General features: G+C 52.0%; 1 protein-coding gene across 3 annotated transcripts in view; it reads left to right on the forward strand.

Annotated features, from left to right (window-relative positions):
• The window catches only part of ECE1 (endothelin converting enzyme 1), a 113,854-nt gene that overhangs the window by 82,575 nt on the left and 9,412 nt on the right, over positions 1-21,867 (forward strand). For all 3 annotated transcript variants that reach the window (XM_047869801.1, XM_047869802.1, XM_047869800.1), the window contains exons 6-14: positions 437-583; positions 1,674-1,739; positions 2,774-2,965; positions 8,929-9,071; positions 10,341-10,455; positions 15,010-15,120; positions 16,402-16,500; positions 16,995-17,072; positions 18,588-18,691. In XM_047869801.1, coding sequence (XP_047725757.1) covers positions 437-583; positions 1,674-1,739; positions 2,774-2,965; positions 8,929-9,071; positions 10,341-10,455; positions 15,010-15,120; positions 16,402-16,500; positions 16,995-17,072; positions 18,588-18,691 — 1,055 coding nt within the window. The remainder of the gene's footprint in view (positions 1-436; positions 584-1,673; positions 1,740-2,773; positions 2,966-8,928; positions 9,072-10,340; positions 10,456-15,009; positions 15,121-16,401; positions 16,501-16,994; positions 17,073-18,587; positions 18,692-21,867) is intronic.

Here is a 21,867-nt window from a genome sequence, read left to right on the forward strand (position 1 = left end):
AGTAAACTTAAAAAAAAAAAAAAAGAGTCCAAGCTCTGAGAGACACTAGAGACCATGGCTTTATCAACCTTTTTAAAAATATGGAGACTTTTTTTTTCCATAGGCACAATTGAATTTTGTGCACAAGTGAATCCACATGAGTCAGTATTCAAAAAGTGAACAGGCTGTGGGAGAAGTCTCCTTTCCATCCCCATCCCCAAGAGAGCAGCTGCCACGTGGATTCATTGCTCGCTCATTTAGGGCAAATTTCGTTCCACCCAGCATCTCCTGTTGCTGGTCAGACACCCGACGAAGACCATCCCTTTCATTTGCTCTTGAGGCTCAGAGAGGTCAGATGACTGCTCCGGGTCACAGAGCAAGTCCGTGGCAGGAGCAGAATTCACACCCGGGTCTCCTGCCACCTCTTCACCTCCCCCTTCCCTCTCTCTGCCCGCAGCTAGGGGGCTGGAACATCACAGGTCCCTGGGACAAGGACAACTTCCAGGACACCCTGCAGGTGGTCACCTCCCACTACCGCACGTCTCCCTTCTTCTCTGTCTACGTCAGTGCCGACTCCAAGAATTCCAACAGCAACGTGATCCAGGTGAGCTGGCTTGGGTCCCCAGGAAGACGAATGGGCATGTTTTGCATTTAACCTGTTCTGAGTTTTGCAAGCGCCGGAGTAGGGGCAGACTTGCCCTGGGCGACAGGCCTCTGGTTTCTGAGCCTGGATTATTTCTGGAGACTCTGAACCGTGAGATTTTTGTCGGCAACAAGTCACGAAAGAGCAGGCTGCCGTCCTCGGGTAGGTGGGGTCAGTGCAGCACAGACGGATCTCCGGGGTTCTGATCGGTCACCGTGGGCCCCCAGAGTGATGCCAACTCCTGGACACAGCTAAAGCCCCCTCCCGGTTCCCTCACCTCAGCCTCCGCCCTTTGTGGCTCTGCTTGGAATGGCTTGGAGTCCCTCTCTTCCTGCCGGAGCCTGCCCTGGACTTTGTATCGGCACCCCCAGGGAAGCCCCGGCCCTGATCCGCCCACCCTCAGATGAGCAAGCGAGGAGCCCCGGCTGGGGCCGTGAAGGCCCAGTTCCCATCCAGTTCTGCCTCTCACTCAGCATGTGGCCTCGGGCAAGTGCCTCAACCGCTCTGAGCTGCAGTTTCCTTCTCGATCAAACGAATTGTAACAACACCTCCTCTAGGCTCTGAGAGTTGCTGTCAGGAACTGACCCTCCCCTGCCTGCCAGACCCTCAGCACGTCCTCCCCTGGCTCTCTCCTTTGAGTCCTCATTCCAGCTCTGAGAGCTAGGTATTATTTCCCCTATTTTCCATGCGAAGAACCTAAGGACCAGAAAGGTTCAGTGACTTGACTAAGGCCACAGGGGTCTTAACCACTGCACCGTCTTGGGAAGTGTTTAATTAAGTAGAAGCGCCATGCCAAGCCTAAGAGGTGTTTAGAGGGAGGGTGGCTCTAGCCCTTCGGAAGGGCCCAGAATCCCCGTGTCCGGGCAGCTATGTAGCCAGACGTGTCTGTTCCCACGCCGGCTGGCCCCACCCCAGAGGGGTCCTCCGCTACCAGCTCCTGCTCTGGCTGGGACCCAGGCCGGTCCTGTGTTGCCATGTGCCAGCTGTCCCCACAGCAGGCGGTGTGTATGTGCGACAGGAGACCCCCTCTCACTCCTGCCTTTCTCTCCAGGTGGACCAGTCTGGCCTGGGCTTACCCTCAAGGGACTATTACCTGAACAAAACTGAAAACGAGAAGGTGAGTGTGCTTCTTCAGAGAGAGTGGCTCCCAGCCCACACCCTGTGACGTTTTACCCTCTCAGTGTCCCCTCCACATCACACCTGTGCGGGTCTTTGAAGCTGGAATTGCACTGAGGAATCAGTTATCTGATGGATGATAGATAGTCCCTGGCAGAAACAGACTAGCTGTTTCCCATTCAGGCATCGTGGGCACAATAGGCAGGGGATGGACAGGTGTCTTTTGTCCCCACTGTAGAGTAAGACAGCAGTAATGGCCATGGCCATCTGTGGGTGCTAAGCCTCTTATATACTCACCTCTTCCCCCTGCCCCCCCAGTAACCCCACAGATACAGAACGTCTCTGAACTTCGTTCACCTCATCTGCCATGTGGGTATGATTTTTACCTTGCCTTTTATAGAGGAGAGAGCAAGGCCCAGAGATGCTAAGTGACCCGCCCAAGGTCACATAGGGGTGAGGCTGAGATTCACATCCAGACCTGCTAACTCCAAAACCCATGCCTCTCATGATGTCCTGGAGAAACCTCGTCTGTGGTTCATCGTGTCTCCATTCATCCTGCCCACTTGTATTGGGCGTGCACCTACCAAGTGCCTGATGCTGGGGGGAGAGTGGGGACTGAGACAGTCATGGTCACCGCTTAGAGTCTAGCAGGGGAGGCAGACGTTAATGAACTAACCACCCAGTTGGAGGCATAATGACAAATTGTGATAGCTCAAGGGTGAGCTGAGAAAGTCGAACACGGGAACCTAATTCAGATCTGGGGACATGGTAGAGGAGGGCAGCTCAGAAAAAGCGTGTTATAAGAACTGAAGGATGGTCTGTGGGTAGCTTTCCCGTGATGGGCATCCGAGCGGGAGTGTGGGTGGGGAACAGCAGGGACCCCCACCCACTCGAGCACCTGAGGGCTTCGTGCCGAGTTCCGTGGGCAGCCGGTCTGCGGACTTCCCGCGCTGGGCTGGCCCTGCCCCACCCGCCACCCGTGTCCAGCGTGCAGCAGGTGACACGACTGATAGACTGCGGGTGCTGGGCCCACAGGTGCTGACGGGATACCTGAACTACATGGTCCAGCTGGGGAAGCTGCTGGGTGGAGGGGACGAGGCCACCATCCGGCCCCAGATGCAACAGATTCTGGACTTTGAGACGGCACTGGCCAACATCACCATCCCCCAGGAGAAGCGCCGGGACGAGGAGCTCATCTACCACAAAGTGACAGCTGCCGAATTGCAGGTAACGTGAGCTCCGGTTGACGTGGAGCCCGGGGCAGGCGCAGGGCTTCAGGACGTAGGGTGCTGGGCTGGGGCTTTTATACCCACTTCATCAGGTCCCCAGAACAACCCTAAGGAGCAAGGATAGTTGTCACCCCAGTTCACAGGTGGGAAAACTGAGGCTCAGAGAGGCTAAGTTATCTGCTGAAGGCCACATAGCTTTTCTGTAACAACAGCACTTACCTGGGGAGGCTCTGTGGTCATGACGATAATAGCTCACACTGATTGGGCATTTCCATGCTCAAGCCCCAGTCACATCGAGCCTGGTGTATATACAGCAAACAATAGACCTGAGAGGTGGGTTCTGTAGTCACTTCTCCCTTTTCCAAGCCAGGAGGTTAAGTGACATGTTCAAGGCCCTGAGGCTCCCTAAGTGCCAGGGGAGCTGGACATTGGACTCACGCGTGGCTCATGGCATCTCTGTTCTTGACCACGATCCCTGGCAACCTCCTGGAGGTGAGAGGGGGTTTCTGTCTGTCACCGGGTATAACCCATTGGAAAGCAAGTGGCCCCTCTGCTGAAGGCTGCCCCCTGGTGGCTCCTTGAGGCTTGCAGGTGGTGAGTTGACTGCCAGTTCCGTCTTCCCAGTTCACCGCGTGTTGGTGTCTGGCTTTATCCCAGGTCCCCAGGGTCGCAGAGGAATCAGCAAGGTGGCCTTGGCCAGTCTTCCTGTTTCCTGCCATTGCCTAGGAAGCCTCGGTGAGGCCTGCTTCTCCGCTGGGGAGGGTGACTAGGCCACTGTGTAGGGGTTCCACCGAGATGTCTCCTCCCTCCTTGTCTACCTTGACCAGCCAGGTCCCGCCCACCCATTGGAGTTGGCTCATGCCCTCTCCTTTCAGAAAGAACACCTCAGTCCCTACCCTTTTTCACCCTCCATTCCTTGCTCTGACAGGTATAGGGCCATCGTCAGGGCCTTGCTCTGGAGGTTCTTCCAGGGTAGAGAGGAACACCAACCAGGAAGCAGTCCCAGACTCACTGCTGAGTGCTCTGGGTGAAAGAAGGTGGGCACTAGGACCCGAGTAGGGGGAAGTCAGGGAAGGTGAGTGGGATGTGTGGGCGAGAGGAGCACCAGGCCAACAGGGTGTCCCAGGTGGAGATACAGCCCAGGCAAAGCTGGGATGAAGGTGAGAGAGTCTTTTCTGGGTGCCAGCTGCCCTTCGGGTCCCCGGAGGAGCTGGCATCGGGGTGAGTGGTGTGCGTGGGTTGTTACAGAGATCAGCAGCCTGTGTTGGGGACCATCTGGCACCGTGTTGCCACTCTGAGGCCCGGAGGTCAACGGAGATGCTGTCTGTGCAGTGTGATTTGGTTTGCTCCAGCTGTCCACTTCTCAACGCAAGAAGGGCCCCAGCAGCAGCCCAGCCCCCCACGGTGGCCATAATGCCAACTGACCACCCCCAGGGAAGCAGAGGAGACACAGTAGCCCTGAGCACATCTGCCCCAGCATGGCTTCCGGGCTCTACCCCAGGGCACCTTATAACATTGCTTTTGCTCTGATCTTCGAGCAAGACAGGAAAGGCTTTTCCTCCCCCGCTGCTGCAGAGCCCTCCAGGTAGGGGAGGACTTTAGCAGAGGTACAGGCCCTGGGCTTGGAGTCAGAAGACTGCTCTGGCCCAGCCCCACTAGGAGCTGTGTGACCTTGGGCAAGTCACAAGACCCCCACGTGAGCCTTTGTTTCCTTCCTCACTCATTCACACCTGCTTTATTCCAGAACACAAGAGACAAATGAGAGGCAGCCCCTGTCCCCATAAGGTGCACTGGTTCTTTAGTCACAGAGTTCTTTGAGAACAAGTTGAAAACTCTGGAGTGTCTCCCAGGGGAACAGGGCATGTGTGCATATTAAAAAATTATGTCTAGCATTTAAAGATTAAGTCCTGGACCCCTGAAACCTAGTATCCTCCAAAAGAATCTCTTCCTGGCCTGCCCACAGGGTTTAAGAGGATGAGATGAGGCAAAGGATGAGATTTCATTTTGTAAGCTCATGTGCACAATTCAAATGTACTGTAGTAATCGTTATTCGTGTTATTCCTTTGTTGTTGATGATGCCAGCCCACGTCTCTAACACTAAACCATTTGATTTATTCCAGCCTTGGACAGAGAAGGCCTTGCTATTCCCTGGTAGCTGGAAATTTGGTTTTCTTCCTACACCCCAGGTGACTCAGGGAAAGGTGTGCCAGCCTTCACAGTATGTGTCCAGGCTAACCCCACCAGAATAGAGTGGTTCCAGGCCAGCCCCCATCAGAGTCTGAATTCAGAGCCACAAATCAGACATCCTTCTGTTCCTTCTCTGGGGGCCTGAGGCCCTTCTCATTCCTTTCTAAGACCTTCCATATCAGAAGTTGTTTGACGGGTGCCTGGGTGGCTCAGTTGGTTAAGCGTCCGACTCTTGGTTTCAGCTCAGGTTGTGATCTCACAGTTGCATGAATTCGAGCCCCGCACCGGGCTCTGCGCTAACAGCATGAAGCCTTCTTGGGATTCTGTCTCTCTCCCTCTCTCTGCCCCTCCCCTGCTCGCTCTCGCTTGCTCTCTCTCTCGCTCTCTCTCTCTCTCAAAATAAATAAACTTAAAAATTAAAAACAAGAAAAAGTTGTTTGAGCATGAGTCTTGTCCTCTGCTCTAAATTCTCCAGCTGAGATCATGTTTGATAGCATCTTCCTTTTCTCTCTTATTTTGCAAGCCTACTTGAGCTGGCTCGTTGGTGACCAGCAGTACTCTTTGGCTGCAGGTTTGGAAAATAGAGCTGACTGGTGTGCCCCCAAAGGATTTGAGTCACAAGTGGAATGTCCCAGTCAGTTAAAACAGCCGTCTCTATGGAGACAGATCTAGGCACACATGTTTAAGTTAGGCGTTCACTAAAGCAAGATTGAAAATGTGAAAATTCTGCTCAACACATACCTTATCTAGGGTTATGGGAATTTGCCTGCACAGAACACCTGCTCTCCCTGACGAAACAGGCATGTGTCAAGTGCACAGGGATTTATCACCACCTGATGTCTGTACCCTGATTAGAATGTTCCAGTCGCCTGCAGTTTGTGAAGCTCTCGTTCATTGTGTAAACAATGACATTTTGTAAACCTGGTGAATTTCCCAGGCGTCTTTGCCAACAGATCATGCAGGCAGGTGTCTCTAAGCGTTGAGCCCTATTTGACCGTCTCACCTGGACACCTCCCAGTTTTGCAGCCACAGAAATTGTTAGAGAAGCCCCAGAGGTTACCTGCCTAGGGGATTCTTGCCAGAGAGAAAGAGTTAATGGACAAGCTAGGGGGAAAGGCAGCTCAGGTTTAAAGAGCAGGCCATCCCCACGAGGTACAGAGCAGCCAACCACGGTGAGGTGGGGGGGGGGGGTGCAGAATGTTGTCCCCATTTTATTTGTATTTATATTTGTGTTGGGGGGGTGCATTTTAGAGAAAAGCTACAGAATGGCTTGAGGTCCCAGAACAAGTTCATGGTGAGGACTCTGATCCATGTCTCCTCTTGGAGTCGGGTGGGCAGGGATGTGCGGGAGCCCACCGGGCACGCCTCTTTGGAATCCTGTCTAGAGCATCTCTGACAGAAACCACCGCGGGTAGTTTGCGGTAGGTCCTGATGCCACTACGAATCGCCTCCCTGCCCCCCAAGAGCTGGCACACCGCTGCCTGTGGGAGCTGCCCTCTTCTGTCCTCGGAGGTCCTTATTCCCCAAGAGCTGAGTTGCCCTTTGAAACCGGAGAGACGAGGGAGCCTAGAGTTTAGACCTGCACAGTCACTAGCTAACTACGTGAACTCAGAAAGGTCACCTTAGCTCATCTGCAAAGTCGGCATCTGTTAAGGGGAGGGCTTTACGACTGCTTTCTCACTGGGGGTATCGTAGGTAGTTACCAACAGGTTATAGGTTCATCTGATGTTGTAGATTGATTTTACATTGTACATTATTGATCGATCTTACCATATGAAGGCCGATTGTAATGTGTCTCCTGCAGCCTTTGTCTTCAGTTCTGCCCTTTTGCAAGGGAACAGAGAACAGAATTTATAATCCTTCAAGCCCAGGCCCACGCTTGGGAGACCTTGAGAATGACTACAATAGTTCATATCGATTGAGTGCTTGTTAAGTGCTGGCTACCATTCTCTGTGATTGACACATATCATACAACACAGTATATGTTTGCATCTTGTAAAATTACAGGGCGAAAAAGTAAGAACAACAGGTCGTGTGGGAGAAATAGGACTTAGAGAGTTCCAGGGCCCTGCAGTTTATGAGGCTCTCATTAATTGTATAAACAACTCCAATTAGATTCAAAAGTTGTGCCACTTGAAAGACATCACGCTAAGTGAAACAAACCAGTCACAGAGACAAATACTGTATGGTTCCACTTACACGAGGTAGCGGGAGCCACCAAATTCATAGAGACAAAAAGTAGAATAATGGTTACTGGGGGCCCAGTAGGGAGGGAACTAGGGGGGATTCTTGTTTAATGGGTGCAGAGTTTCAGTTTTGCAAGATGGAATCTGGAGATGGACGGTGACGGTACTTAATGTCGCTGAACTGCATGCTTAAAAATGGTTTCGATGGTAAACTTCATGTTTGTGTATTTGACCACAGTTAAACCCAGAAGTTGTGCAAGTTTGTAACCAAAACAATAACTGGAACCTGGAGAGAGCTCAGCATGCCTGGAGGCTGCCTGGCGGGCAGTGGAGGAAGGCTGTTGTGGACACAGAGACCGTGCAGGCAGATGGGCTCTGTGCAGTGGGGCTGCTGCCGCTAGGCGGGCTGAGAGCAGGCTACCTGCTCAAAGCAGGGAGTTACTCGAAGCCGGAGTGCAGAGGGAGCTCTGGCATCGGCCGTCGTTTTAAATGATCTTACGGGCACCTGGGTGGCTCAGTTGGTCAAGCATCTGACTCCTGGTTTAGGTTCAGGTCATGATCCCAGGGTTGCAAGGTGGAGGCCCGTGTCGGGCTCTGTGCTGAGGGTGGAGCCTGCTTAGGATTCTCTCTCTCTCTCTCTCTCTCTCTCTCTCTCTCTCTCTCTCTCCCCCCCCCCACCCCCTGGCCTCTCTCCCCAGCTCATGCACTCTCTCTCTCTCTCTCTCTAAAAACTAAAAATAAATAATAAAAAATAAATGATCGTAAAATAGAGCTGACCAGCCAGCCTCCTGTGCATCAGCAGAGCTGGGGGCTTTTCCTTTCTCGCTGGAGGTTGTCAGTCTAAGCTTATTTTTTCAGATCCCGTGCCCAAGAAAAATCACCTGTAGCCCGAAGCATTTGCACATTATACTGCTATCATTCTCGAATTAACCGGTCGTATAGACTAATCACCTAGTAATTGGTATTATGGAAGTGCATGTTGAATGGAACAGACAGCATTAACCTGTTTAATCCTTACACTAACCCCATGGCGTGAGTTCTGTTATGATGAGGAGATCCCTTTTCAGATGAGACCCCGAGGCACAGAGTGGTTCATCCACTTACTCAAGGTTACACAGCCAGTAAGTAAGAGAGCTGGAATACGAACCCAGGCGGTTTGGCTCTGGATGCTACACAGCTTTCCGTTATAGGCCCGTCTGGGCTCAGTTTCTTCATCGATACACTGGGGACAGTGGCGCCTCCCACCGAGGCCTCTCATGAGGTCCCGCTGAGAGAAGACGTGTGAGTCGTTTGCAGTGGTACCTGGCGCAGGAGGGGCTTGCAGAATGGTAGCTACTGCTGCTGTCACTGTGTCCCCTTTATTCCGTCCCAGCTCCGTTTCAAGTTGAAGTTGGTGTTTGGCTCCTTAGAATTCTGTCGAGAGCATCTCTGACAAAAGCCAGAGACCTCAGTTTGACATCTGCACAGGGCGCTGTCCGTGCCCAGCTCTTCGGAGGCATGGTGCCGCCTTCCTCGGAAGAGCACCCTGGAGCCTTGGGCGTGGAGGAGAAACAACCCAGCCAGAGTCACACGGTCTCTTCCCTTCCAGGCCTTGGCGCCAGCCATCAACTGGCTGCCCTTTCTCAACACCATCTTCTACCCCGTGGAGATCAATGAGTCCGAGCCTGTTGTTATCTACGACAAGGAGTACCTGGGGCAGGTCTCCACCCTCATCAACAACACGGACAAATGGTAAGGGACGGCCAGGCAGCCCTTGGGGTCACACCCTCCCGCTGCTGCTGCTGCTGTCCTCTTCTCCCGCCAGATAGGTGTGGCCAGCAGGTGACAGACTGACTCAGGAGCGTGGGCCCTGGGGAGAGGCAGCCCTTCAAATCCCAGCCCCTCCCCCCACCAGCTCTGTACCCTTGGGCAAGTTTCTCGCCCTCTCCTGGTTCATGCTCCCCATCATAAAATGGGGCTGGAAACAGCACCTACCTGGTAGGGATCCCAGAGCCGAGGGAGAGTATGACTTGGAATGGGACTCAGTGAATGTTCGCTCATATTTATAGCTAATACTTCTGATTTTTTTAATTTTAAAGATTTGTTGGAGAGGCTTTTGAAAACTACAGAAAAAATAGAAAAAACTTAAACTTACCCAAACACTGCTGTTGATTCTATGGTGTGTGTGTGTGTGTGTGTGCACACGTGTGTGAGGGAGAGAGAGGTGAATTTTCTAATACATGGTTCCTTTTTTCCCCATTGTTGTGACCACATGTGTAATCTGCTTTTCTCTTGACCTTTGTCAAGAGCATTTTCCCCATGTTATCCCGCACTCTCTGTGGACCTCATTCTTCACGGCTGCACAGTATTCCACCAAGTATACATATAATTATTTACTCAACCCTTCCCCTATTGTCAGACATTTAGGTTGGTTCCAGTTTGAGGCTAGATGCTCACTGTTGTGAACATCTCTTTGTACCAAGGTGGCTTCTTTGCAAGGGTGACAACAGCCACAGAGGATTCTCTGTGCCCTGAGGGAGGGGGCAGTGAGCTCTTTCACGCAGACCATGGAGGGGCTGGCCAGGGCTTCCTTTCCTGCCCCTCCTATTCTTAAGGCCCCTTTCCTGACGCTGGCCCTCTGGCCGGGACATCTCCAAGCTGGGGACATGGCAGCCTCCTCCCTGCTCCAGCCCAGCAGTACACAGCATCCAGGGGGCATCTCCATGCTGCCCTTCCACGGCTTCCAGACAAAAAGCAGCTATGCAACAAGTGTGTATTGAGGACGTGTGATGTACAAATCACCTCACTAGGCACTGAGGGGTTTTCAAAAGAGGACCCAGGCTCTGCCTTGAAGAGCTGACATTCCCCGTTAGTGAGCAGTAACCTGCCAGACTGGGGCAGGTCAGGGAAAGAGCCTGCTAGCCTAAGGCCGGTTCTGAGCGCCCCCTAAAGGTCAGTGGGGGAAGTGCTGTGATGCTCTCAGCTCTGGGCCCTTCTGAGCGGTCTGATCTCTTGCCCCAGCCTGCTCAACAACTACATGATCTGGAACCTGGTACGGAAGACAAGTTCCTTCCTTGATCAGCGCTTTCAGGACGCCGACGAGAAGTTCATGGAAGTCATGTATGGGACCAAGAAGGTGAGCCTCTGTGACTGCATTCCTATGCATGTGCTGAGTACCTACTGTGTGCCAGGCCCTGGGTTGGAGGCTCTTGTGACCTTAGTGTCCTCTAGGGCCATGGAACTCATGAGGGAGGATCTAAGCTAGCTGGGGATGGACAGAAGCTTCCAGAAGGAGATGATTACATCCAATCTTAAAGGGTAAAGAGGAATCTTAGAGAGTTAGCTACTTTACGGCAAAAGGTGGCTTCTGTTTTCTTCCTTCCAACTCCTTCTCAATGCTGGTGATAATAAGCTTTCCTGTAACTCCAGTGATCTTAATATCCCTATGAGGTGGGTGTGATCATCATCCCCATTTTATACAGGGGACCTCCAGTAATACTGCTGCTTCTCCATAAACATAAAACACTCGGTGCAGCACCTGGTTCATGGTAAGTCCGCACATGTGTTCACTGCTGTCATGCTCCCTGGCCCCGAGAGCCCATTCTTCCAGAGGTCCCAGGGCTCCAGGACCCTCACTCCCCCCCTCTCAGGGCCCCACCCTAGGTGGGAACTTTCCCAGACACTTCCACTTTTTCCCCAAGGAGGTCACCCTCTCGTTCATGTAGCCCACAGACATGTATTCATAGGACATGAGTCCCTTGTGGGAACACAGAGACAAGTGAGGTGGCATCTGTGCCCCAAGAGCCCACATCGTGAGGTCCTCATATGTGCTGATGGGACGCACACCAAGTCAGGGCCCCAGGGAGGTGCCCCAGCCATAGACCAATAGAGGGCGAGGTGCTAAGCTTGCCCAGTGCACCCACCCAGGACAGCAGCTAGCAAGACCCCAGGGGACGGGCAGAGCTGGCTCCGGCCGCCCTGCCCCCATGGCCCTTCCTAGAGTCCAGTGTAGTGGACAGAGCCGGATAAGGGCTGGCAGAGAATGGTGGGATGTGGGTGCTGGCCTCCAGTCCTAGAGTTCATCCTGGGAAGAGTTCTCCTTTTCTTTACCCTCCCCATATATACCCACCTCTGGCAGGAAGGGGATGGAAGGAGAGGGTGGCTGGGAACAGGCCCTGCTCCTGACAAGAGGGGCCTCTGAGGGCACCAAAGGACCTCAGCCATGAGAGCCACGTGGCCCTGCAGAGAAGGACCAGGGGAAGGATTGGCTGCTTTGCTCAGCTGACCCGCCTTCCTGCTCCACCTGTACCTACCTTGGACCGGCCCTGGGTGAGCCCTGGGTCACAGACATGACGAGACATGGACTCTGTCCCCTGGAGCACTTGGCTTCCCACGGGACTTTATTCAGGAAGGGTCTGACCAGGACTGGGGATGGTAGTTACAGAGATGCCTCTGTGTGGGGATCATGTACCTGCATCATTGCTTACCCACTGGGTACAGATGAGGAAACGGGTCTAGGTGGTGAAGGGTTTCCCAAGTCACCCAGCAAGGAGGCAGCCAAACTCCCAATTCAAACCCAGCTCTGGATGACGGTGACACCTTGGCACTTTCAGCCACTCACTAATGCTAACGATGATCATCATCATAATAAAAGACATCATTACTAGATGTTGCCTTTTGTAGGCATTATGTCACCAAGTTCCTATAACAGCTCTGTGTGTTCGGAACTATTATCATCAGCCCATTTTATAGATAAAGAAACTGAGGCTCCATGAGGGGAAAGGACGATTCAAAGTCACACGGCTCATTAGTGGCGAGTGGGTTCTCAAACCTAGCACAGTTGATTCCACAGCCCCCACCCGAACTCTGCTCCACTCAGCCTCTGCTCTGCAGAAGCCAGAAGTCAAAATTGAGCTTCCTGGTGGTTGCCAGGGGCTGGGGGCAGGGAGGCGGGCATGGGGAGTTGTTCAATGGGGAGTTGTTCAATGGGTGTGAAGTTTCACATTTGCAAGATGAAAAGTTCTGGAAATTGGTTGCACAGCAATGTGAATATGCTTAGCACCACTGACCTATACACTTAAAGCAGCTGGAATGGTAAATCTTCTGTGTATTTTACCATGATAGATAGGTAGGCAGGTAGGTAGGTAGATAGATACATAGATACACAGGGAGAGCTTCCCTGGGCGAGTCTCAGAGTGCAGGGTGCTGCTCTAATCAGTGGGATGCTAAGAGCTGGTGGAGCCCAGAAAGGCTTTGCCAGAAGCCAGGGCAACTGGGAGCCCCTAGAGGTGGGAGGCTGTGAGCCAGGGTCACGATATGCCCCATGCATGGTATACGGAAACAGCACAGCACTGTGGTCAGAAGATCTGTGTTTGAAATGCTTCTTCTAACCACACAGCCTTGGGCAAATCACTTCATTGGAGCAGAAGACTCAGTCTTCCCAAATGTAAAAAGGAATACTTAATCCCTGCCCTGCCCTACTGACCAGGGCACCGTCTGGGATTACACAAAGGTGTTCCCACAAAGTCTGTCCTAAAGGCTAAAGCACTCCACACCCTGCACTTTATCTGCAAAGAGGAGCACAGAACCTGCCTCGTGGGGTTATTATGAGGATTATATGAGCTGTGGCCCACATTATGAGGATTATATGAGCTACGGCCCACACCCGATAAACACTCAGCTGGCACACACTAGTCTTGCTGCCATTGTTGCTGTTATTATGTGTCTGACTCTCCCCCTGGGTGCTCTGGGCGTTTCTATTGAGCCCCTTGAAGGCAGAGCTCACGGCTGATTCGCCTCTAGGTTCCAAGCACCTAGCGCTCTCAGGGTGCAGAAGAACTGCCCAGAGAGCACTGGGCATGTGAATGAATGAGTGAGCGAATGAATGAATGGGTTTATGCAAAAGCTCTCCTGAGAAGGCAGTGAGACTCAGCCCCTGACTCAGCCATCAGGGCCTAGGGCCCCCACGGAGCCTGGGAGTTCGAGTCCCCCCCCCCCCCCCCCCCGTTCCTGACCTTCTGCGTGGGTGGCCTCGGCCAGATCTGGGCACAGCCGTGTCCAGCTGTGGGAGGGCACAGCATCTAAATGGACACATGGGTGGGACAGCTTAAAAGAACCTGGGCCACTCAACTTGTGGAAGGCTGAGATGCCTTTTACTTCCTCCCCTTCTTCCTTCTTTCCTGGAAGAAATTTCTTTAAGGTAGAATTTGCGTACCGTAAAATGAGTGGGGTACACGAAGTACACAGTGTAGCGAGTTTTGACAAATGAAGTCGCCCATGTAACCAGCACCCCAATCGAGATAGAGAACATTCCTGTCACCCACTTATCCAGTGTCCTTGGAACAGAAGGTCCCTTCAGTCCCCCAAGTGGGTGTGGACAGGTGTGGGTGGGATTGCACACTGTGGGCTCTTTCACGTCTGGCTGCTTTTGCTCAGCTAATGGCTGTGAAATGCATCCATATTGTGTGTCACACTCCTTCCGGTTGCCAAGTAGTGTGCTGTTTTATAAAAATACCACATTTTGTGTATCCGTCTGCCTGTTGGTGGGCATTTGCTTGTTTTCAGTTGGAAAACTATCATGAAGCAGGCTGCCCCAAGCCTGGTGGTTGTTACCACCTGTTCTTCAGGGTCAGGAGGCCACACGAGGGATTTACACGAGCAGGGTGAGCAGGGCCACCACTCATGGTCACGGGGACCATGCACAGCCAGCAGGCTGGTGGGGCAGGAGAGCAAGCGGGGCTCGAACCAGCGTGGCTGTGCTTCCCCTGAGCTCTGTGGGGCTACAGCCTAAGGCCACCCATTTCCAGCTCCCCACAGGTGCCCTGGGGGCTGGTGGGCTGGCGGGCTGGCAGGCTTGTGGGCAAGACCACGGGCTACCAAGGCATCTGCGTCCTGCAGCATCACTGTGCTGGTCCTTCCTCTAGGAGGCTTTAAATGGGGTTGGGTCCTGGAGCGTCTGGGTGGCCCAGCCGGTTAAGCGTCCACCTTCGGGTCAGGTCATGATCTCACAGTTCGTGGGCTTGAGCCCCGCATCTGGCTCTGTGCTGACAGCTCAGAGCCTGGAGCTGCTTTGGATTCTGTGTCTCCCTCTCTCTCTGCCTCTCCCCCACTCATACTCTGTCTCTCTCTCTCTCTCTCAAAAAATAAACAAACATTAAAAAAGAAAATGGGGTTGGGTCTGGCCTTCTGGGAAGGTTTTCCTGTTGCACAAGAATAGACGCAGTAATTTCTCAAGTCTTTGCCACCAGGATTCTTAGCCTCCCCCAGGGGGCAGGGCGAGGTAGGGGTGGGGGGTGGGGCGTGCGATCAGGCATGTCAGAGTTCTGTCACTGTAACACCCCTCGCTCGCTGTGGGACCCTGGACCGGCGACTTCCCCTTGCAGAGTTTCTGTGTCTGTTTCCTCATCTGTCAAGGCCCACATCCCTGCCTTCCAGGTTCATTCTGATGGCTCCTTAAGATACCGTTTATGACATGCTGTACACAGAGCCTGGCATTCAGGAAATCATAGATGGCAGCGATGAGGAATATTCTGTGGCCTCTTGATCTAGTGCCTAAAATAACTTCCACTGCGTCAGAAAAGGTCTCCTGGAGGTTCTGGAAGGAAGCAGCCCCAGCCGCTGCTGCCTCCTGGATGGACAAGGGTTGGGAAGAAGGACAGGACCAAGTAACCCCTGTCCCTTGTGTTTCCAGACCTGTCTTCCCCGGTGGAAGTTCTGCGTGAGCGACACAGAGAACAACTTGGGCTTCGCCCTGGGCCCTATGTTTGTCAAAGCGACCTTTGCGGAGGACAGCAAGAGCATAGTGAGTGCCTCGTCTTGCACACAGGCTGTGACATCGCACCTGCACTAGCCCTTCGTGAACCTGACAGCCCACACTTCTGTCTGCTCTGGACCTTTCCTACTCCAGGCCAGGGCTCCAGCCTTAACTCAAAGTTCCTGTTTTCTGAAGCCTTGAATGCCAGGTGTTATTTGGGATAGCTCTATAATTGAGTGGCAGGCACTGTAGCTGTATTGCCCTTTAACCCCGCAAGGCCATTCCAGCCATCTCTGCCTCTACCTCCAAGGGGAATGAGGGGCCCAACGAGCTGGTGTTGGCAGAGCAGCTCTGGCCTGGAGGGTGACATTTTTCTTACCCTGTGGGTGACGGGTTTGTTCTGGACACGCAGAGGAACATCATGGCTACGTGTGTGAAGATAGCCAGGCCCCAGTCCAGATCCTGGATCCATCACCTCCTGGTGGGGTGACTTGGGACAGTTTTTCTCCCTTCACCGTTAACTTGGAAGTGGGGCTGTCCATCCCGTGGTGGGAGACAAAATGAAATACCGCACACAAAACAAGGGCTCAGTGAGTGGTAGCTATAATATTATTATTATTATGTTATCGTTACAGTTTTTGTTCCTGATTTTAGTTATGTAGATATTATCTGCAGTCAGATGTTAGCAAAGGGAGACTCCCATTCCTTAGGCGACTCGACTCACCTATGAGCAGCTGATACAGAATCTTCGTCTAGTTCTGTCGGCCGCCAGCCCCTCTGCTCTTTGTGCTGCACGACTTCCTCCCCCCGCTCTAGCATCTTTGGCCTCCGGGTCTGCCTGTGACATTATCGCCCTCAAGAGAAGCTGGTCATCTCCAGCCTGAGCACAGCATTGCTGAGACTGCTTCTCAGAACTCGGGTTCTGTAGATTTTAAAACCCATTCCATCAATAAAGAAATCCTGTGGGCCAGTAAGTCTGAGAAAGACTAATAAGACTTTTACACTCTCCAGAAGAACCACAGTGCATGTTGTACGCCAAAGGTTCCGAAAAGTCCTGCAGAGGAGAGACTTTTCCAGCTTCTCCAAAGCTTGTCCTATGCATATTTGGCCATGGAACTCTGTTTATGGAGGTCCAGTCTTGTCCTGCAGGACTTCAGTGTTCTGAGGAACAAGGTTGGGGAAGTGGTTGGGGCTCCCCTTCTTCGCCCAGCACTCACAGCCTGAGGTTTTGAGCTGTGATCTGAGTTTCGACTCTGGCCCGGGGCCTCCCTTCTGCCTGGGGTGTCTGTCCAGTGCCCAGCCCTCACTGGTCAGCTTCTCTCTCCTCAGGCCAGCGAGATAATCCTAGAGATCAAGAAGGCATTTGAGGAAAGCCTGAACACACTGAAGTGGATGGATGAGGACACTCGGAGATCAGCCAAGGAGAAGGTGAGGCTGGCCCGGTGCCTGAAGGGATGGCTGAGGCTTCCCGCCCGTGGGGCCACAGCCACGGACGGAGGAGGGTGCGTGAAGGGAGACCACTCCCAGCTAGTAAGCCCGGCGTGGACGCTGTCCTGCCCTCAGGGGGTGAACAGTCCAGCAGGATGGAGGGACAGCCTTGACCACATGATTGCATTAATAACTGTGTAAAAACAGACCGTGTTGAGCACGTGAGAGAAAAATGCAGGGAGATGTGACATGTCTAACGAAGAGGGAGGGACTTGATAGAGTCCAGCGGGGGACAGCCAGCAAAGGCTTCCCTCGGGACGTGACATTTAAGCAGAGGGCCAAAGGGTAAGTAGAAGTCGGGCAAGAGAGGAACCTTTCCAGAAAGAGATGTGGAAACCCCAAGCAGGAGGACTTGCCCGTGTCCCTTTGGTCCAGAGCCCGAGGCCAGCCGGCCCTGCTGAGCGCTCAGTGTCCGCCGTATCTCTCCTGTCTAGGCAGACGCAATCTACAACATGATAGGCTACCCCAACTTCATCATGGACCCCAAGGAGCTCGACAAAGTGTTCAATGACGTGAGTGGCTCCCACCCTGCCCCCTTGCATTCCCAAATGCCCCTGGAGGTCCGCAGTTGGGGACGAGCAGAGGCAGGCTGGGTCCAGGTGGGATGCTGGAGGCACCTTGACTGTCAGGACATCTCAAGATGCGGTGGTGGGAGGTGTGGGGTTCTCTGCTCCTCCCCTCCTGGGCCCGCCTCCCCCGAGCCTCTGTCAGTCAGTGCCCAGCCCTCAGTGCCAAATGGTGCCACGTGCCCTGCCAGACACTCCGTTTCATGGGCAGCTCCATTGGATGAGTGGGAATCATGGAGGTGAGCAGACCCTGGAAGGCACAGACAGAATTGATGCCCCTAAAATATCAGGGAGCCCTTCATACCACCTTTTCCTTCCCAGGCCCCCAAGTTGCCTCCTCTCCCCAGGGGCCTCCCCCACCTTCCCAGAAAAACCTGGACCTCATTTGGACCTTAAATGCTAATGGGAAAGAGGAAGCATGAATCCCAAATGCACATTTAAGCTTAAATGAGGCAATAGGGGTGCTTGATATATTCCTGGGAGTTGGAACTTTTGGCAGGTCATTCCTTTAAATGGATTGTATTTCTGCCCTGAAAGATAGTTTTATATCTTTTTGTGATTGAAATTTGTGAATTCAGGCATTTTTGCAATTATAATAACCTCTCATCATGGCTCTATTTAAAACCCAAGAATATTAAAACTACTTCTGAGAATATGGGACTGACTCATTCTGCAGCGTGTTTCCTTCAGAATAATTTAAGATGCCCCAGGGTGTCACAATACAGGATCCAGAGGCTCTTGCGGACAGCCCACGGGATCAGAGTCCTGGCCCCAGGGCCCCAGCATCTTTCCAGAGTCCTGACGAGAAGCCAGAAAGCCCTGGAGCCGATCTGAGGGAGAACCTTGCCCCCTGAAAAGAGCTGAAAGGCTGGGCTGAGTGCTAAGGAAAATGTGCAGTGATGCCTGTGCCCTGACATGTCAGAGACAGATCCCGCCTTGATTCATGTGCTATCCAGAGTGGTAGCTACAAGCCACTACTGTTTAATTAATTAAAATCTAAATACATTAAAATTTAATTAAATGTAAAAGTCACACTAGCCATGTTTGAAATGCTCAGTAGCCACATGTGGCTGGTATCTACCATACGGGATAACACAGGCATAGAACATGTCCCTCATCATGGATTGGACAGCACTGGAGGGATTTCCTGCCTAAGGCCCAGGCGTTGCTGCAGGCCGTGATACTGCTTGGTATTGAGCGGTCCTGGTGAAGTTCTTACCGTGTCCTCGAAAGGGAGAGGGGAGGGTGCCGGGCCCCAGCAGGGTCAGGGCCAAGGCAGGAAGCCACCAAGCCTGCAGTCCCGAGCCCTCCATTCCATCCTCTGACCTGTGGACCAATCCCTTAACCTCGTGGGGTCTCAGCTTCCTCAGTTTTAGAAGAAGGGGTTTGCCTTTCGAGGAGCCGGGGGGCCTCCTGGCCTGGGTACGCTCTGATCTTGTGATTTCGCTTCCTCTTGTCCAGTACACGGCAGTTCCGGACCTCTACTTCGAGAATGCCATGCGGTTTTTCAACTTCTCCTGGAGGGTCACTGCTGACCAGCTCAGGAAAGCTCCCAACAGAGACCAGTGAGTCCCTGGGCCTTGCTGGGAGGAAGTAGCTCCCAGAACACAGGGTGCTCTGGGCTGAGCTTGCCTTTGTCACACATGCACCACGTGCCCACCGTGACTCTCCTGAGTGCCATCTGAGGAGTGGGTACCGTGGTTTTCCCACTTTTCAGATGCAGAGACCAGGGACCAAGGAAGTGTGCCCAGCCAGGAGCTGGGACTGGCCCAGGTCTGTGTGCCCCCGGTGCCCAGCCTGTTGGCAGAGTAGTGGCCTCTAGACTTGAGCGGCCCGGCCTCACATCCTGGTTCCACAGCTTCAGTGTTTAGAGCCTTTGCCTTGTTATCTGCAGATAAGATGGGAGGAGCCCATGGACAGTCAAGTGTGAGAACTTCGCAGGAGTGTCTGGCCCAGAGGAGGCCCTCGGTTAGGGAGGATTCCAGACGGGCCCCCAACAGCTGTGGTTCCCAAACCTCACTGCATATCAGGGCCCTCTGGGGAAGTTTTGTGTGTGTGTGTGTGTGTGTGTGTGTGTGTGTGTGTGTGTGTTTTCCTGAGGAAGTTTGTTTTTTTTTAATGTTTATTTGTGAGAGGGAGACTGCGCATACGCACGTGGGCGGGGCAGAGAGAGAGGGAGACAGAGGATTCCAAAGGGACTCTGCTGACAGCAGAGAGCCCGACATGGTATTCGAACTCACGAACTGTGAGATCATAACCTGAGCCGAAACCAAGAGTTGGACGTTCAACCCACTGAGCCACCCAGGCGCCCCTCCTGGGGAAGTTTTTTTAAATACAGCTTTTGCCTGGACCTCAAACCTTCTTAAAATAATCTGGAATGAGGTCTGGCATCTGTCATTTTTTGAGCAGTCTCCTTGGAAAAAATCTTCTGTTGTCAACGCAGCTCTAGTTCTCAAAATAAGCTCCCTCCACGCCGAAAACATTTTGCAGAATAAATCTTACCAAGGTGGAAGCAACTTCTCTTTGCCTCTGGTGCCCCCTCGTGGCCAACCGAGGTTTGAACATCTCTGTTTCCTCTGTCTCCAGACTATGGCACAGATACTGCCACAAGGTTCCGAATTTATCTGAAGTCTTTAATTTAACTTGAAATTTGTCATTTAAATTCTGCCTCCTGCCCGTTCATGTAACCATGTGTTTTTAAAAAATATGAATTTTCAATTTCCCAGTATCTTTCCATGGCTTCAGTTACCCACCAACACATCTCTGTGGTGCTTACCTGGAGGAGACAGAGTGAACTGTCTAAGCTCTTGGAGAAAACGTCCTTCCTGTCTCACTCTGCTCCTTTTTTTTTTTTTTTTAATTAAAAAATATTTTTTTTCAACGTTTATTTATTTTTGGGACAGAGAGAGACAGGGCATGAATGGGGGAGGGGCAGAGAGAGAGGGAGACACAGAATCGGAAACAGGCTCCAGGCTCCGAGCCATCAGCCCAGAGCCTGACGCGGGGCTCGAACTCACGGACCGCGAGATCGCGACCTGGCTGAAGTCGGACGCTTAACCGACTGCGCCACCCAGGCGCCCCTACTCCTTTTTTTTTTTTTTTAAGTTTATTTATTTTGAGAGAGAGAGAGAGAGAGAGAGAGCGAGCGCCTCAGTGGGGGAGGGCAAAGAGAGAGGGAGAGAGTGAATACCAAGCCGACTCCACAGTGTCAGCGCAGAGCCTGATGCAGGACTCGAACTCACAAACCGTGAGATCATGACCTGAGCTGAAACCAAGAGTTGGACACAACCAACTGACTCAGGCACCCCAGCACTCCACTCCTTACTGAACTCCCCCCCCCCCCCATACCAGAAAAATTATCAAGTGGACAGATGTTTCTACCACTAGGTTCCCGGGGCGCCTGGGTGGCGCAGTCGGTTAAGCGTCCAACATCAGCCAGGTCACGATCTCGCGGTCCGCGAGTTGGAGCCCCGCGTCGGGCTCTGGGCTGATGGCTCAGAGCCTGGAGCCTGTTTCCCATTCTGTGTCTCCCTCTCTCTCTGCTCCTCCCCCGTTCATGCTCTGTCTCTCTCTGTCCCAAAAATAAATAAACGTTGAAAAAAAAAAATTTACCACTAGGTTCCCTTCTACATTCTTTGTTTTTAATTTTTTTTTTTTAGGTTTTATTTTTTTAACTAATTGTGCACCCAACATAGGGCTTGAACTCACAACCCCGAGATCAAGAGTTGCACGCTCCACCCACTGAGCCAGCCAGGCACTCTGCCCCACTTCTACACTCTTGAAAAATTATTGGACCCCAAAGAGTCATTTTTGTATGGCGATTATATGAATTTATTATAAATGTTATTAAAAGGAACTATTTTCTTACAAAATATTTAGTGAGAAAAAGGTATTATTTTACTTTTTGCCTATTTCTTTGATATCCGGCTAAATAGAAGACAGCTAGATTCTTTATCTGATGCTGTGTTCAATCTATTGCAATATCTTGTTTTGAAATATATAAAGAAAACCTAGCTTCGTGCAGACACGAAATTGGGAAAGGCAGGAATGCTTTAGTAGTCTTTTCTGATACTTGTGCACACTCTTTGTCGATACTACACCAAAACTCAGCAAGTAATAATTTGTTAAAGGTTAATCGCACTGTGGAACCTGAACCCATAGTCATGAACTTTTCCTACTCTGTTACACTGAAACCCATCAGTCTGTCTTGCACTTTGAATGGATCTTTTAGCCAGCCCTAATTTGTCACATCACACATCGGTCATTTGGGAAACAATGGCCCCGCTGACTTTTACATACCTTCCCCCCAAATCCACATTTGTTCATATCACTGTTGACCTCCTGAGAAGTCTTTAAAGTATTGGGAAGCTGTCAAGTTTGGAGGGACTAATACAAGTTCTTGTAATTTTACTAATTAAGTAATTAATTTTGCTTGAAACTTCAAAGCTTCTTTTTATTTTTTAAAAAATTCTGCGGCGCCTGGATGGCTCAATCGGTTAAGCATCTGACTTCGGATCAGGTCATGATCTCAACGGTTCATGAATTCAGGCCCCTCATCAGGCTCCATGCTCATCGTGTGGAGCCTGCTTGGGATTCTCTCTCTCTCTCTCTCTGCCCCTCCCCAACTCACAATTTCTCTCTCTCTCAAAATAAATCAATAAACTTAATTTTTTTTTTTTTTAGTTTTTTAGTTTTTATTTTTGTAAGTAAGCTCTATACCCAAGCTCTGTTTTTGTAAGTA

Source organism: Prionailurus viverrinus, chromosome C1 (genome assembly GCF_022837055.1).
Source record: "Prionailurus viverrinus isolate Anna chromosome C1, UM_Priviv_1.0, whole genome shotgun sequence".
NCBI classification, from domain to species: domain Eukaryota; kingdom Metazoa; phylum Chordata; class Mammalia; order Carnivora; family Felidae; genus Prionailurus; species Prionailurus viverrinus.